The sequence below is a fragment of the Atta cephalotes genome (assembly GCF_000143395.1).
Source record: "Atta cephalotes unplaced genomic scaffold scaffold00032, whole genome shotgun sequence".
Lineage (NCBI taxonomy): Eukaryota > Metazoa > Arthropoda > Insecta > Hymenoptera > Formicidae > Atta > Atta cephalotes.
In genome coordinates, this window is record NW_012130096.1 from 850,018 (window position 1) to 863,937 (window position 13,920).

The following is a 13,920-nucleotide window of genomic DNA, read 5'->3' on the forward strand; positions in this document are numbered from 1 at the left end:
AATATATATATATATATATATATATATATATATAATAAATAGTAAATATATATTAATTAACTGTAATAAATACTAAAAGAAAATAAACTTATGTGCAACTGATTGTTGATGAGCGAACACTGATAGATATATTTTAGGTTTTTTTATCAATCACTTATTCATCAAAATTGAAAAAACAACGGAGAATTGTTTAACTAATGTGATGATAATTATCATGACGATAATCTTTTTTGTGCAGAAGCACGTCAAAACTTATTAAATATGCGAGATGAGAATTATAATGCTCCGATTTTTACTGAAGTATAATAGGATTTCTATACATATATATTACCTATATTTTTTACATTTTATTTTTTGACAAAATTTTACGCGAATATTTGTTTGTATTACCATAATATCGAAGATTCCAGATGTTCCTTGACGAACCATTGCTCGAAACGAATAATGCGAATCTTTAAAGTTGGCAGACTTTTTATACTGGTAGATTCTAAGAGGTGGCTATTTGGGTCAGAATATGTACGTGCAAATACGATATCGCCCGTATATTATGCGTCCAAGGAATTTCCATCCAAAAAATCGAACAGATGTTTCATTCATGATAGCTGGCAGTATTTAATCAGATTAATGTGCGTTATTGCATAAATCATAGAAGAGGAAGGCAGAGAACTAATCCATATCTCTGTGCGCAATGGTGCGAGCAATTGTTATATAACATAATTAGAAATTAAAGACTTTATTTAATTATTAGATTTGCATATTGCGTTTGCGAAAGTAATTATCAACAGATTTAAATTAATACCTGTGATTATATTGAAACTGCTATAATTACAGTTATAATTATTAAAGGATATAGATATAATATTATGCGCATATATATAACGAAGAAAAAACAGATCATAAAAATGTACAAATATGGAAAAATAGGAATTTATAAATAATATGAATAATATAGAAAACGTAGTATTTCTAATATGATAGTTATTATATTAATATAATATTTATTAAATTATAAATTAATACGCAGTGGATGATTTTCGTGAATGACTCAAAGGAAAAATAATCTTATCAACCTCATCATATTTGAACGAGCTGATGTCGATATTCATAATTGATGATTTTATCGTGTGAATAGATCTTTCAATACTGAATTTTTTATTCTTCTATGTAGAATAAAGAGGTATGAATTATTGATTACATGAAATGCTCCATAAAAAATGCTCTCATCAAAAATCGTTTATTATTTAACATTTTCAATTTCTTTTTTTTTTTTTAATGATGTTCGCAGAATTTAGGTCTCGAAAAATACAATTTGCGCCGAAAATTCTAAACGATGACAATTAGCCAATAGTCCTTGACATGCTTGCGCTCAATGAATACTAATGGGTATCGTAGATTTCTTAGAATAATTCTAAATATTATCCTAAACATTATCCTAAACATTATAAAAATCACAGTTCCAAAAACTAGTCTTATCGGTGTTGCACTATATCTCTTAATGAAATTGAGGATCATTTCTTACGAGAGAATTAATTTTGAGAAAGGCATAGAAATGTGATGTAAGATTTTAAATTAAAATTTCCTAATATTAACAATATTAAATATTTTAAATTAATAACGAGAAATATTATTTTCTAAATTAATTAGAAATAAATTTTAATTTGGAAAAAATTAGATATAGGTTTAACAGAATATTTAGAAATGAATATGTAAAAACTTGGAATAAAAATAATTTTTATTAGATTATTATTTAAAAAAGATTTCGATTTTATATTAATTTTTTGCAACTTTAATAAATATATTAGAGAAATATTAGAAAAATAGAAATGTTTTTCACAAGAGTAATATAAAGTAAATGTACCGTATTCATAGTCATAGTTCAATCTGAGATTTGAACTAAGTTTGAATATGTTCTAAAGTTACTGCACAACACTGAAAATGCGACAATTTATGTTACGTGCACTATAGATTTTCAGTACAAGTAGTCAATTTTGGAACATAGCCTCAATGTTTTATTTGAAAAATGCTTTTCGAACTATGATTTAATAAGTCTGATTCAAACTTTGATTCAAATCAATACAAAATGATTTAATATAAAAATATAATCTAGTCTTACGAAATATATAACAATCTAAAATATGTAATACTAGTCTTGAGATATAGATATTATATTACAAATGCATTTATTTACAATTTAACATCTCACAGTCTGGTTCCAAATTCATAATAATTTTTCAATGATTTTTCAATGAAATCTCTGTGAATTTAAAATTATTTTTAATATAACATCATTCTATTAGAATTATTTTGTATCAGAAATATATAACAATAATATATAACATCTTAACAATGATATAGACATTTCTTTGTACGCATTTTATTATAATGTATAAAACATTTTCTAATTCATAGTTTATATTTTCTGCTCTTAACCATCAAATACTTCTAAAATCTAATTACAAATGAATATGGTAATTAAATTAATCTACGTTAAAAATTATTTTATCGCAAGATGAGCCATTATTAATTTTATGTTATCTCCCTCAAATAACAATAATTGATACTTGAAAATATATAAGTTTGAGCTTATTGCGAATGGAATTTCATGAATTTCTAAATTGTGACATTACATTTGTAAATTATCTATTTACAAATTTTATTTTTATAAAATGACGAAGTATGATCTTCAATGCATTATGCATGTAAGGCAGATACAATCTCTCTAAGATTCGTTTGTTACATTACTCGACGAGCTAGCTTCAATAGTATTTGAAAGAGATGGAGCCACAACCTCATCATCATTGTAATCCTGTTGCTCGGTTGCATGCTTAGACCAGGATGAAAACTGAACCAATCTATAAAAAAAATAATAACTCTTTAAAATTGGATTATTCGAACGTAATTAAAAAAAGTGACACAGTTCTTTAATATATTTTGTACTCGACAGAAAAAATGACATATGAAAAAATGTCCACAAAAATCATAATTTACTTACAGAATTATTAAAAGCACGGCAATCTGTGTAGCGAATGTCAACCAATAAAAAGAGTTCGGTGCTGTCTTTATTGTAGCGTTGTAAAGTTGGGAATATAAAATGCCACTAAATAGTGGAACTGCATTATCACATACGGAAAGCATTGCGAATATTTTCCCTGAAAAATCAGAATAATTCAATTATCCTTCTTTTTTCTTTCTAAAATCTTTAAAGTGAAATCTAATTCTAAAGAGTAAAATCTCACTCTTAAAAATTGACAATTGAGCAACTCTTTTTCAACACTAGTTCAATTATCAGTCTTTAAAATTAAATTCCATTCCAAAGATTTTAGAAAGTTGTTACTAATGAAAAAGAAAAATCATTAGTGTAGCACGAAGTTGAAATTGGTATTAAATGAGATCCAATTTGACATGGAAATAATATCCCTTACTCATGAAAATTCAGATTCTAATATAAAATACATATTTTTTATGTTTATAATATCAAAAGTATTGATCTAATGGAATTAAATTAGTTTTAATCTACGCGTAGAGTAAGTGCAATAATTAATACTGTCCAATATTATTTTTCAACACGGATATGTAGTTATTTTCGTTATATTTTTGTTTGCTGAATATAAATCCGTTAGTCAAATTGTCGTGTCACAATTGTAGGAAAAATGACATTAGAAAATAAAAAAACGATAGTTTCGACATTAGCCTCGATAACAAATTTTTTTAAATTTCATTAATGCCATGCAAAAGTATTAACTTAGCTGTAAAGGTGCCTCTACATAATTCGCAAATTGCAAGACGTAGTTCACAAATGCTGAAGACGATCACCGTACACAAAATGAAAAACAATCGCACACAATGAAAAAAACAAATGCAAATTCTGCATCTGCATTTGCGAACTACGTTTTGCGATTTGCGAATTGTAATATGTAGATTTTGTTTTTTGTTTGATGATTTTGTTTTCAAGATATAGCAATTTTAAAATAGTTCTTTTTCTATGATGTAATAAATAGAAAAGTATTTTATTCCATTTTAATATTGCATTATGTGAAAAGTGAAAAGTAAAGTGCTCTAGTATAATATAATAGGATTATATTAATCAAAATGTAATGAAGTTGACAACATACAATATTGCAAGAAGATTATAATCTTGAATCGCACATAATGAAAATTGTAATCTTTTCTGCCATATTGTATTTTGTCAGTTTCATATTGTTTTTTTATTTAATCTCTGAGTATATTATATAATTATTGAAGTAGATACTTTTTACATAATGCAGTATTAAAATGGAACATAATGCTTTTTCCATATAATATATTGAAATATACATAATAATATACATAATAATATATATAATATTATTATATATAGAAAAAGAAGTATTTAAAAATTGCTTTTATTTTAAAAACAAAAAATTATACTGAAATAAAACAAAATGCATTTTAAAGCTAAAAGTTATGATACACTATCATAAAAGTTATGATAGTGTGCCATTAATAAAATTTTTTAAAAATTTTGCTGCTGAAATTACAACAACGACATGAAGATCTTCAAAATTATCATATTTCTTGCCTCTTTGAAGTCATTTTTCTAATAATTGTGACGTGATGACCAACGGACGTTTAATAAGTAACATGTCAGGAATGGCTATTCACATTTGCATTACGAAAAAGATCAATCTTGTCGGACGTCTTACTATCACACACCTCGTTCCTCTACAGGTACAAGTTTTGAGGTCATAGATCTGAGTACTGGAGCTACCACTGGTCCTAATGCAGCAACAGTAGCACCTGCAATATAATTATTATAAAATAACTTCTAATTACTTTATTATTTAAATATAAAAGAATGCGAATATAATATTCTTATTAAAAAGTTTGAATGATAATGACATCGTACTTATAATATTTATTGTCAGAAATAATTTGATTGATATAGATATAGTCGAGAAAGATCGTTTATACTTACCCACATAAAATAATTCCGGCCGGTTCGCTAAAACAAATACTATTCTTCCAGCTGCGTGCGCTATTGCTCCAATTATTACGATGAAAGTGTCCTTCATTCTTATTAATTTACTCATGACAGGCACTCCAATGAGCATTGCTGTGGGAATAAACTTCTTTTAAGTATTTCATATTTTATGTTTCTAATAGCATTCAAAGTATTTATGGAGAATAATTATATAATTAAAATATTTTTATGAAGATAAGGATTATTTATTTTTATAAACTACATGGTGGTATTAAGATCTGAATTTATTAATTTATTTTAAATGTTTATATTTATAAAAAAGTGCTAAAGTCAAAAAAATTTGAATATCTAAAAATTACTTAAGACAAATTTTTAAATCCAATTACGACATAATAATTTATCTTATTTTCTTACACAAAAAAGTTGAACCTTTTACAAGATTGACTTTAATTTCGCAATTGGGTCATAATTTTTCTATTATAATAGAAAAATGCTAAATAATTATCATTAGTAATCGAGATCATGAATTAGTTGAAAGTGAAAGTTTTTACGATTTCGAGAAGAAATTTCTCCTTTCACTTTGCTAAACTCATTGTGAATTTATATCGTCGAGATTTGCGAAATGTCAATGTGACTAATTTGGATCAATCTACGTTAAACTGACCTAATACGAAGAGAGTCGATTGGAACGTTTTAAAGTTGCTAAAATCCGTCACATTCCAGTTAAAGATTAGCGAGGTATACATCTGACTCTTGGCTTTTTCATCTCTTTGGAATGTATATAGACACATCGCCAGTAGAAGCAACCACAGGTGTAATTTACCATGATTGAGTCTCGACTTCAACAATGTTCGTATTGTCGTAGCGATATGTCGCCTGTCGAAGAAGTCTAGCAGCCAATTATTGCCTGAAAGCGGTTGCTGCCTTGGTGATGTTTGCCATTTGAGCCACACAAGCGAATATATAATCGCTATTAAAAGCAAACTCGCGTTTACAGCAAACATAATCGCGTAGGACATATTGACCAAATGTGTAAATACGTACGATCCAAGTGCAACTCCTGCAAATGAAAAGAAACATGATTAGTTATTTAAATGTTACAAAATTGCAAAGACTTTTATATAACCGCAGATATATTCGTAAAATTAAAGTAGCATAAATAATGTTATCAATGACAATCTTCTATTAATTTTAATGTTAAAATTGTTTATAGAAAAATATAAATTTTATAATAAATATTGAATATTTATTATACAATTTTTTAATAAAATTTATTACATAATTTGGTTTTATAATAATTAAATTTTACTTTACTTTAATTTAAATTTTAATAAATACTCAATATTTATTGTAAATATCTTTTTTTCTGTAAATGATTTTTGAATCGTTAATTATCGATAGTAACATTGATAACATTGTATTTATTTCAACGATTCAAAAGTTTAAAAGACGTCTTAAAAATTTAATTAATCTTTATTTAAATTAAAGTTCTTTAATGATAATTATTCACATAATTTATATCTTTGGATAAAATTGCTTGTCTCTACCTGTAGGCATAGTACTAAGATAAATGACATCCAAAATCGTGATTCTCATGGTTCTCTGTTGCACGGAGCTTATGTCCGATATATACGCGAAACTGCTGCCGAAGATCGCGACATCGCTGCCCAGAATGCTCATTGGCAGAGTTGCTGTGTACACCACCATATTCAGATTCCAAGTATCTATCAAGGAATTGATTACGATCATGAAGGAGTAAATAAATTTGCCCATTAGACCAAGGACGAGCGGCAATTTACGTCCACGCCGATCACTCCAGTTGCCATAGAACATCGCCAAGATAATAGGCACTACGTGTCCGGCAATGTCATTCCATTGATGGAATTCTGAGACAGTCATCTACAAGATCAATTTTTCACATATCTTTTCTTAATAAAACGTAATTGAAGAATGAAAATCAATTATTGTCTCAGCATCAAAACTGCTATCCTAAATTGCGATAAAAAGAAATATCACGTGGATGAAATATCATGTGTTCGTAAAACTGCCTAAATTCTTTTATTTAATCTTCTGTTTAATATATAAGTTTTCGTGAAATAAAATAAGTTCGGAGATGTTTGAATATATTGTCTTACGTATTCTCATTGCGTGGGTATATCCTGCTAATATTTAATTTGGCAATTACGTTTGTTTTGATAACATCCCAATTATATTTTCACTGATTATCTATACGTCAATAATTTCTTACATTGTAGTTGCAAATGAGATTCGTACAAGAATTATAAAGTACTATTATCAGCTGAAGATTTGCATTTGATAAGCAAGCACTTATTCCAATAATCTCAAGCTATTAAATGCTTCAATAATTTAATATAATGCGCGTGTTTTTCTTTTTTTTTATTTTAAATATGGTATACATAATATTTTACCTGTACTTTGGTCTTTATTTCTTTATTATCATCATCACTTAGGTGTCTACAAATTTCTTCAGAGCAACCATGATCCACTCGACACGCTTTATATCTAAACAAGTCTTGCTCTATGACCGATGTGAACATAAATGCCATCATGTAGAGCCACATAGTCGGCTCTACTGATACATGTTTTATCCATCCGAAATATTTTGTATACATCCTGTTCGTATGGGAAGGTTCTATCCGTGGTGTCGCCTAGAAATTGCAAAATAAATATTGAAACATATGATTCGAGAATAATTTTGTTTATTAGCAATGTATGTTAAAATTATAAAACTTTTTAGGGTATAGATAAATAGCAGAAACCACTTCATTTAACCCATTAATGCCCAATTTATTTTTTTTTTAATTTTTTGGGGAAAATGTTATTTCTTTGCTGACAGAAATAATTTAAAACAATATATATCATCTCTGAGAAATAGATTACAACTGAAAGAGAAGTCTGTTTGCACTAATAAGAGATAAGAAACAAATCGCTTATTCAACATTCAACATGCTAAAACGTGATTGTTCTCAAATGAAGATAGTAAGCACTAATAGTTAATAATTAAACTAGCGAATAAATTTAAAAATATGATGAATTGACACTTTTTCAAATTTACTAACAAAAACAAGAGAGTTATAAAATTGTAATTATAATTACAATTGCATGGCTAATTTTAATTAATTTTTTTAATCATTTATATATTCTTCTCTATTACACACAATCTCATTTTCTATTACACACATTGAAATGCATTCAATATTTCATGTAGTGCAACCTATACAAAAGCCTATACAAAATATCGATCTTGTAATGTAGTCACAGTTTCAGTATCTCTTGTATTATCTAATTTTGAACTGATCTTTCGAACTGTTTCCAATGTCATATCTAAAAAGGAAATAGCGCTCTTAATTTTAAATTCATGACACAGAAATAAATATAACATTCGAGATATTCATTAACGTTAACTGTTATTGGTAAATCCTTAGATATTTTTGCACAATTCTTTATACTTTTAGGCCTTGTGATTTTCTTTACAATTATTTTATTCTTTCTTTAAATTATAAAAGGAAACAAAATTACAATGTATATGTATATTGATAACACTAATAATGTAAAAATATGTTTTCAAAAATTCTGAATATATATATTATAAAACAATTATAAAATACTAAAATTTTTATAAGAGACTCGATAGATTTTATATAACACTAGAATATTTAAAAATTAATTATACCGTGTAAATGTGGCGACTTGAAAAATGCTTTTTACTAATAATTTTAAAAAACATTAATATAATCTCGTAAATAACTATGTCTCTGACAAAAACATCATAAGAATATTTAAGAGCTAAAAATTTAAGTCTCCAACTTGCCGCACAATTGATTATATTGCATTATAAGAAAAAATTATAAACAATTTAATATAATTTTTATATTTTAATAAATTTAATAATTAATAATTTAATGAGTTTAAATTTTTAGAGAGAAATATGTAAATATTTTAATTATTAAGATTAATATATTTGAAATTTACATATAACAGAATGCGTTTATATTAAATATAATAAATTATACATAAATATAAAGAAATATTTTTACTAAAATGAAGATAGAAAAGAATTAAGTTTTTGTTTTTACCGTAGAAATGTTTTTAGAAGAAGGCAGAATTTTTAATCAATCAATATTTTTATAATTTTAATGTCATATAATAATACTTACCTCATTAGTTTTGATATCACTGTTAGTCGCTATCGGTTTCTCCATTCTTTTTTTTTCTTTTTTAATTAAAAAACTTCAATGCAAATGAATGAATTTCTTTATACGTCTGAATTCTCTTACGTATTCATTGTTCTTGGATAGTCCGCTATTTTACTGCAAATACGCACAGATTTCGCAATTCACTGAGCTAGTTATTAATTTATGCTGATAGCCTTATTTATGTTAGCACACTAGAAGAAAAAACACAGAGAAAAAAGAGTTGCTGTTTCCAAAAAAAATATTAGTTGATTCAATTAAATGTAGCGGTTACGGACTATCAAGCAAATATTTGTTAATCTAAATATATAAATATTTGAACTAAATAATCATTACGAACTAAACTCATTTAGTTAAGTTAATTTTTTTCTCAGTGCATTAAATCTAGTTATCTATCTATTATCAGTTACAAAATTCAAGAACGTCAAAAAACATCTGAAAATTGTATATCTTTTTACGATTGTTTGGATAATAATTTTACAATGCATACATTCTTACGTTCACATACATTTCTTACGTTCTATTTTGCGATAGTAAAAAATTGCTAATTAAACTAAATATAGATTTCTAGATTTTATTAGAAGCATTACAAATTCGCTTAAGATCAAAAAGTAATTTTTGTTAATACAAATATTCGGGACAATACATGATCAGCTGGGAAATGATAAGTTCTGAAATTAAAACCAGAAACATATTGTAGAAAATTAACATAAGATAATAAAACGTAATCAGTAAGCGAATCAGCTAATTACAGTAGGAAATATATGACATGAAGGAATAATTTTACATTCTCTTCTATGATTGACAAATTTGTGTCATAGGCTTAAGGGTCAGCGCGCACTTTTCGTAATAGTAATCATAAAACGTACCATAAGAATTGGCCAATCAGAGAAAATTAGTTGAAAATTTTTGACAATTCTTGACTGATTGGCTAATTCTTACGGTATGTCTTACGGTTACTGTTACGGAAAATGTGTGTGATAACTCTTTTTTCAAGTTTTTTTACGTTGTTATTTTAAAACTTGTTACTATTACGAGTTTTAATTATTTCTCATTTTCATTTCTGTATTCGAACGAATTAATTTGCGTATGTGTGTACACATGTTATACAAGATAATCATATCAAGTGGATATAATGAGTAGGCAAAATGTAGTAAGATATTGTCGTCACACTTACGATAATAGATGATGCAATTTGGATGTTAAAAATTTGATGTCTTGCATTACAGAATTGTTACTGAGAGGTATTGCAAAGAATTGAGATTTGATCGCTCCGGTTTATTCAATAATATAAATTATTTATCAAAATTATTTATCACGTATCATTGTCTGAAAATGATAAATTGAACACTTCGATCACTGTTGCAAATTCACACTTAATCCGAAGTTACATTTTTAATTTCTTTATTATCAATTTAATAATAATATAGATATAATATAGATATAAAAGTAGAAGGTAATTATTAATTGCATTTAAAACATTTTTTAAAATTATTTTAAGCGATCAAAAATCATAGAATATCAATAACAAGCCACGTATTTATTTCTTATTTAAACACGTTTAAATGTAAATTGGAATTTGAATGTGTTTAAGAAAATTAGTAGTTAGTTTATTATTAAATATGCAGTTCTTATTGTTTCACATAATAAATAAAACATTTAAGAAATAATAAATAACGCGAAAATGTTAACATGAAGATATTAACATTATTGCCTTTCTTGAGTTATGTAAAAAAAATTTATGTCTGCATATTTAGTTAATCTAACATGAATTATTTAAATAAAATAAATCAATGTTTTTCGATTAATTAGAACATTAGCACCGGAATTATAATTTTGTTTCAAATATAAATTGTATTTTTACATCAGATCCAAATTATTTTGTACAAAGAGTTAAATTTTTTTAGATGAAACGAAATATGTTATTGATCCGAAGTAGCTGCACTACTATTATTTTTTTTCACTGAAATTCCGATAAATTTGCTGTTTTCTTTCGCGGAAGGTCATTCATTGGTAAACTAGATCATTTATTGATAAATCAGTGATATTTGAGATTGCGATTATTGTTCAAATAGCGTCTTATCCGCTCACGTGGACCGCTCCAACAATGTAATGTCTTGCCACGTGAGTAACATATGTACATACACGCCACCGTAGAACTGAAGTCAGTTATCATGTCGTCCGTTTGTTTAGAGCATCCAATTCACGTCCTCCATTCACTGACTCGAGTCGGAGCATCTTATCGATGATTTTACGTAATCGGACTCTCGGACGAACAACGTGCAGCGCGAACATTGCGTCGTGATATTACGTATCACGACATATGTCTTGCGTATCTTTTTGTATCAACTGATGTCCAAAAATGCATTCTTGAGCGAGCACATAATGGTATTTGTTTCAAGTATTTACCACGATAGTTTATCGCCGACTGCAGTAATCTTTGTCAGGTTATCCTCTCGACAAAAACGTATTCGGCGACATCTTGTGGAATAGAAAATGCGAGGAAATTGATTAAAAAAAAACTTTCTGGCGATCGATCGTAGACGGTTTCAAGAATGATTTCTATCTTTGGTGACTTTATTCAACGATTTTATTTATTATTTCAACTTGGAATAGATATTTCTCTCTTGAAACGTTAGTTTGTAGTAGAATGTGCGTGCGGTTGGTAACGTGAGATATTGATCGTTTTAGTGACCTTAGTTTCTGTGGGAGATTTGAAAGAGTCGAGCATACCGTTAATAAAACGTCGCTATTATTGAGCGTACGTTATATACTTTTTAAATACTTTTACAAAATTTTGTGAAATTTGATGTATTTTTTTTCTAATTCTTCTGATAAATATTTTAATAATATTTTAATAATAAGTTAATCAGGTTTTTAAAAAGTTAAATATAAAGAATGATTATAAATCATGTTTTAAAACTTCTAGACGTGTATTTTATTTATTTATTTTATTAAATAGCTAATGATTTTACAAGTGAACATAAAACAATTTTTTTTCTTTAATAAAATCTCAACATATTTTAATAAATTATTTTAATAAAGTAATACTAACTTGTTTTATTAAAGAATTGAAAGTCTACGTTTATCAACATTAGGAAAGTTATATATTGCTAGGCTATTCGACAATTCCTATATTAAATTGCTGTTCTTAAAAGAATGAAACCGTGAGAATACAGGTCAGGTCAGAAAACCTCTTTTCTTGCTGAGTAGGTTAACTGGAAGTACTAAACTAGTTTGAGATATATTTCAAAGACATCATCAATACTTAGAAACGTGTTCTCTCAATCCAATTTTTACGAGAACAAAACAAAATTTATTTGATTGGATTTTTTATTTTATTAAAGGAAATTTTCTTAATTAAATCAAAGATAAAATATGTGATATAAAAGTATATTAAATAAATATAAAATTATATAAATCTTAATCACAAATTAATCAACTATTTGTATTTATAAGCACATAAAGATAATAGAAGATTATATCTGAGATATAAGATTAATCATGAATTATATTTTTCAAATGTTTTATTATTTTGAAGAAATAATTTTATCGTAGAAAGTCACAATGGAAGAAGGAAAAATAATAGAAACACTTTAATTTTGTTAAAAATTTATTTTGTATCGTCAGTGTTAATTACGGCGCGCAATTATGGCTATAATATATTGATGTGTTTTGTCACAATAAACTTTAGGCCATCAAAGTTACATAAACATTTTTTTCGTAGTGATAATAAATAATACATTTTTCGTCCTATTTCATGTACTTTCGATTTCAGGTATTTCAACTAGTAACCATCAACTCGTATCGTTACATATTGACTTTATGACGCAACATTTTATCGACATTTTATCGACATCGTAGAAGTTTCCATATTTTCCCATTGTAGGCAAATTGTAGGGAAATCTGAAAGGGAAACACTTTTTTCTGTCGAAAAAAAAGCAATCGACTCTTATTTCAATATCAATCAATACATGCCGATTCTTATGAAATACTTCCTAATACCGTTTACAACATCTCTTAACACATTATCAACGAGATATTTTTCCATTTGACGCATGCTATATCTGAATTAATCTAGCCTTCGCTTGTTTAACATTCGAGTTATTAAAAAAATTTGAAAAATTACTTCTCTGTCATCGAACATAGATAAGTTTTAAGGAATTTTTAAGGATTCGGTTTTCCGAAAAATAATCTGCAAAAATAAAGATGTACTACCATAAATCTTGTTGACAGCTAATGGCTACCGCCATTATTTGGACGATTAACTTTTGTGACGCTAATTGGGTTTCTAGGCTGTAAAACATGTAGTTGTCTTATAATGTCAGACTTATAATGTAAGAACTTACATCACTTACGATTACTCCAATACGGTGCAATGCACAGTAATTTCGAGTAAAAGTTAACGTGAATAATTTGTGCTCCAGTTTTACGTCGATAGTTTTGCGCGTGAAATTTATTTTATTTTGATTTAATATAAAGATGTATTTATTGATCAATATATAACGATCAAATATAATTTATGATAAATATTTAAGAAAGTTAATATTTGAATATTTCGTATTATTTCAATTTTGTTTTCAAAGCATAAATATCTGTTTATTTAAAGAAATTCCATATTAATGGAATAATTCTTTAAGTTTATTATACATTTATTTTACTTCTCCAAAATAATTATTCAACTTCTTCAAAATAATTTATCAAATAAATTTTTGGATAAGAGAAAAATGTTTATTGATGGAAAAG

The 13,920-nt window shown here is 26.7% G+C and overlaps 1 protein-coding gene across 1 annotated transcript; it reads right to left on the bottom strand.

The window, feature by feature from the left end:
* Nucleotides 1–2,719: 2,719 nt before the first annotated feature.
* Nucleotides 2,720–9,183, bottom strand: LOC105621076 (proton-coupled folate transporter). The gene is made up of 8 exons (XM_012202547.1): nucleotides 9,139–9,183; nucleotides 7,390–7,629; nucleotides 6,508–6,859; nucleotides 5,625–6,020; nucleotides 4,955–5,092; nucleotides 4,693–4,776; nucleotides 2,993–3,149; nucleotides 2,720–2,852 (listed from the first exon to the last, which is right to left on the bottom strand). The coding sequence occupies exons 1-8, from the start codon at nucleotides 9,181–9,183 to the stop codon at nucleotides 2,720–2,722; spliced, it is 1,545 nt and encodes a 514-aa protein (XP_012057937.1).
* Between the last annotated feature and the right edge of the window lie 4,737 nt (nucleotides 9,184–13,920).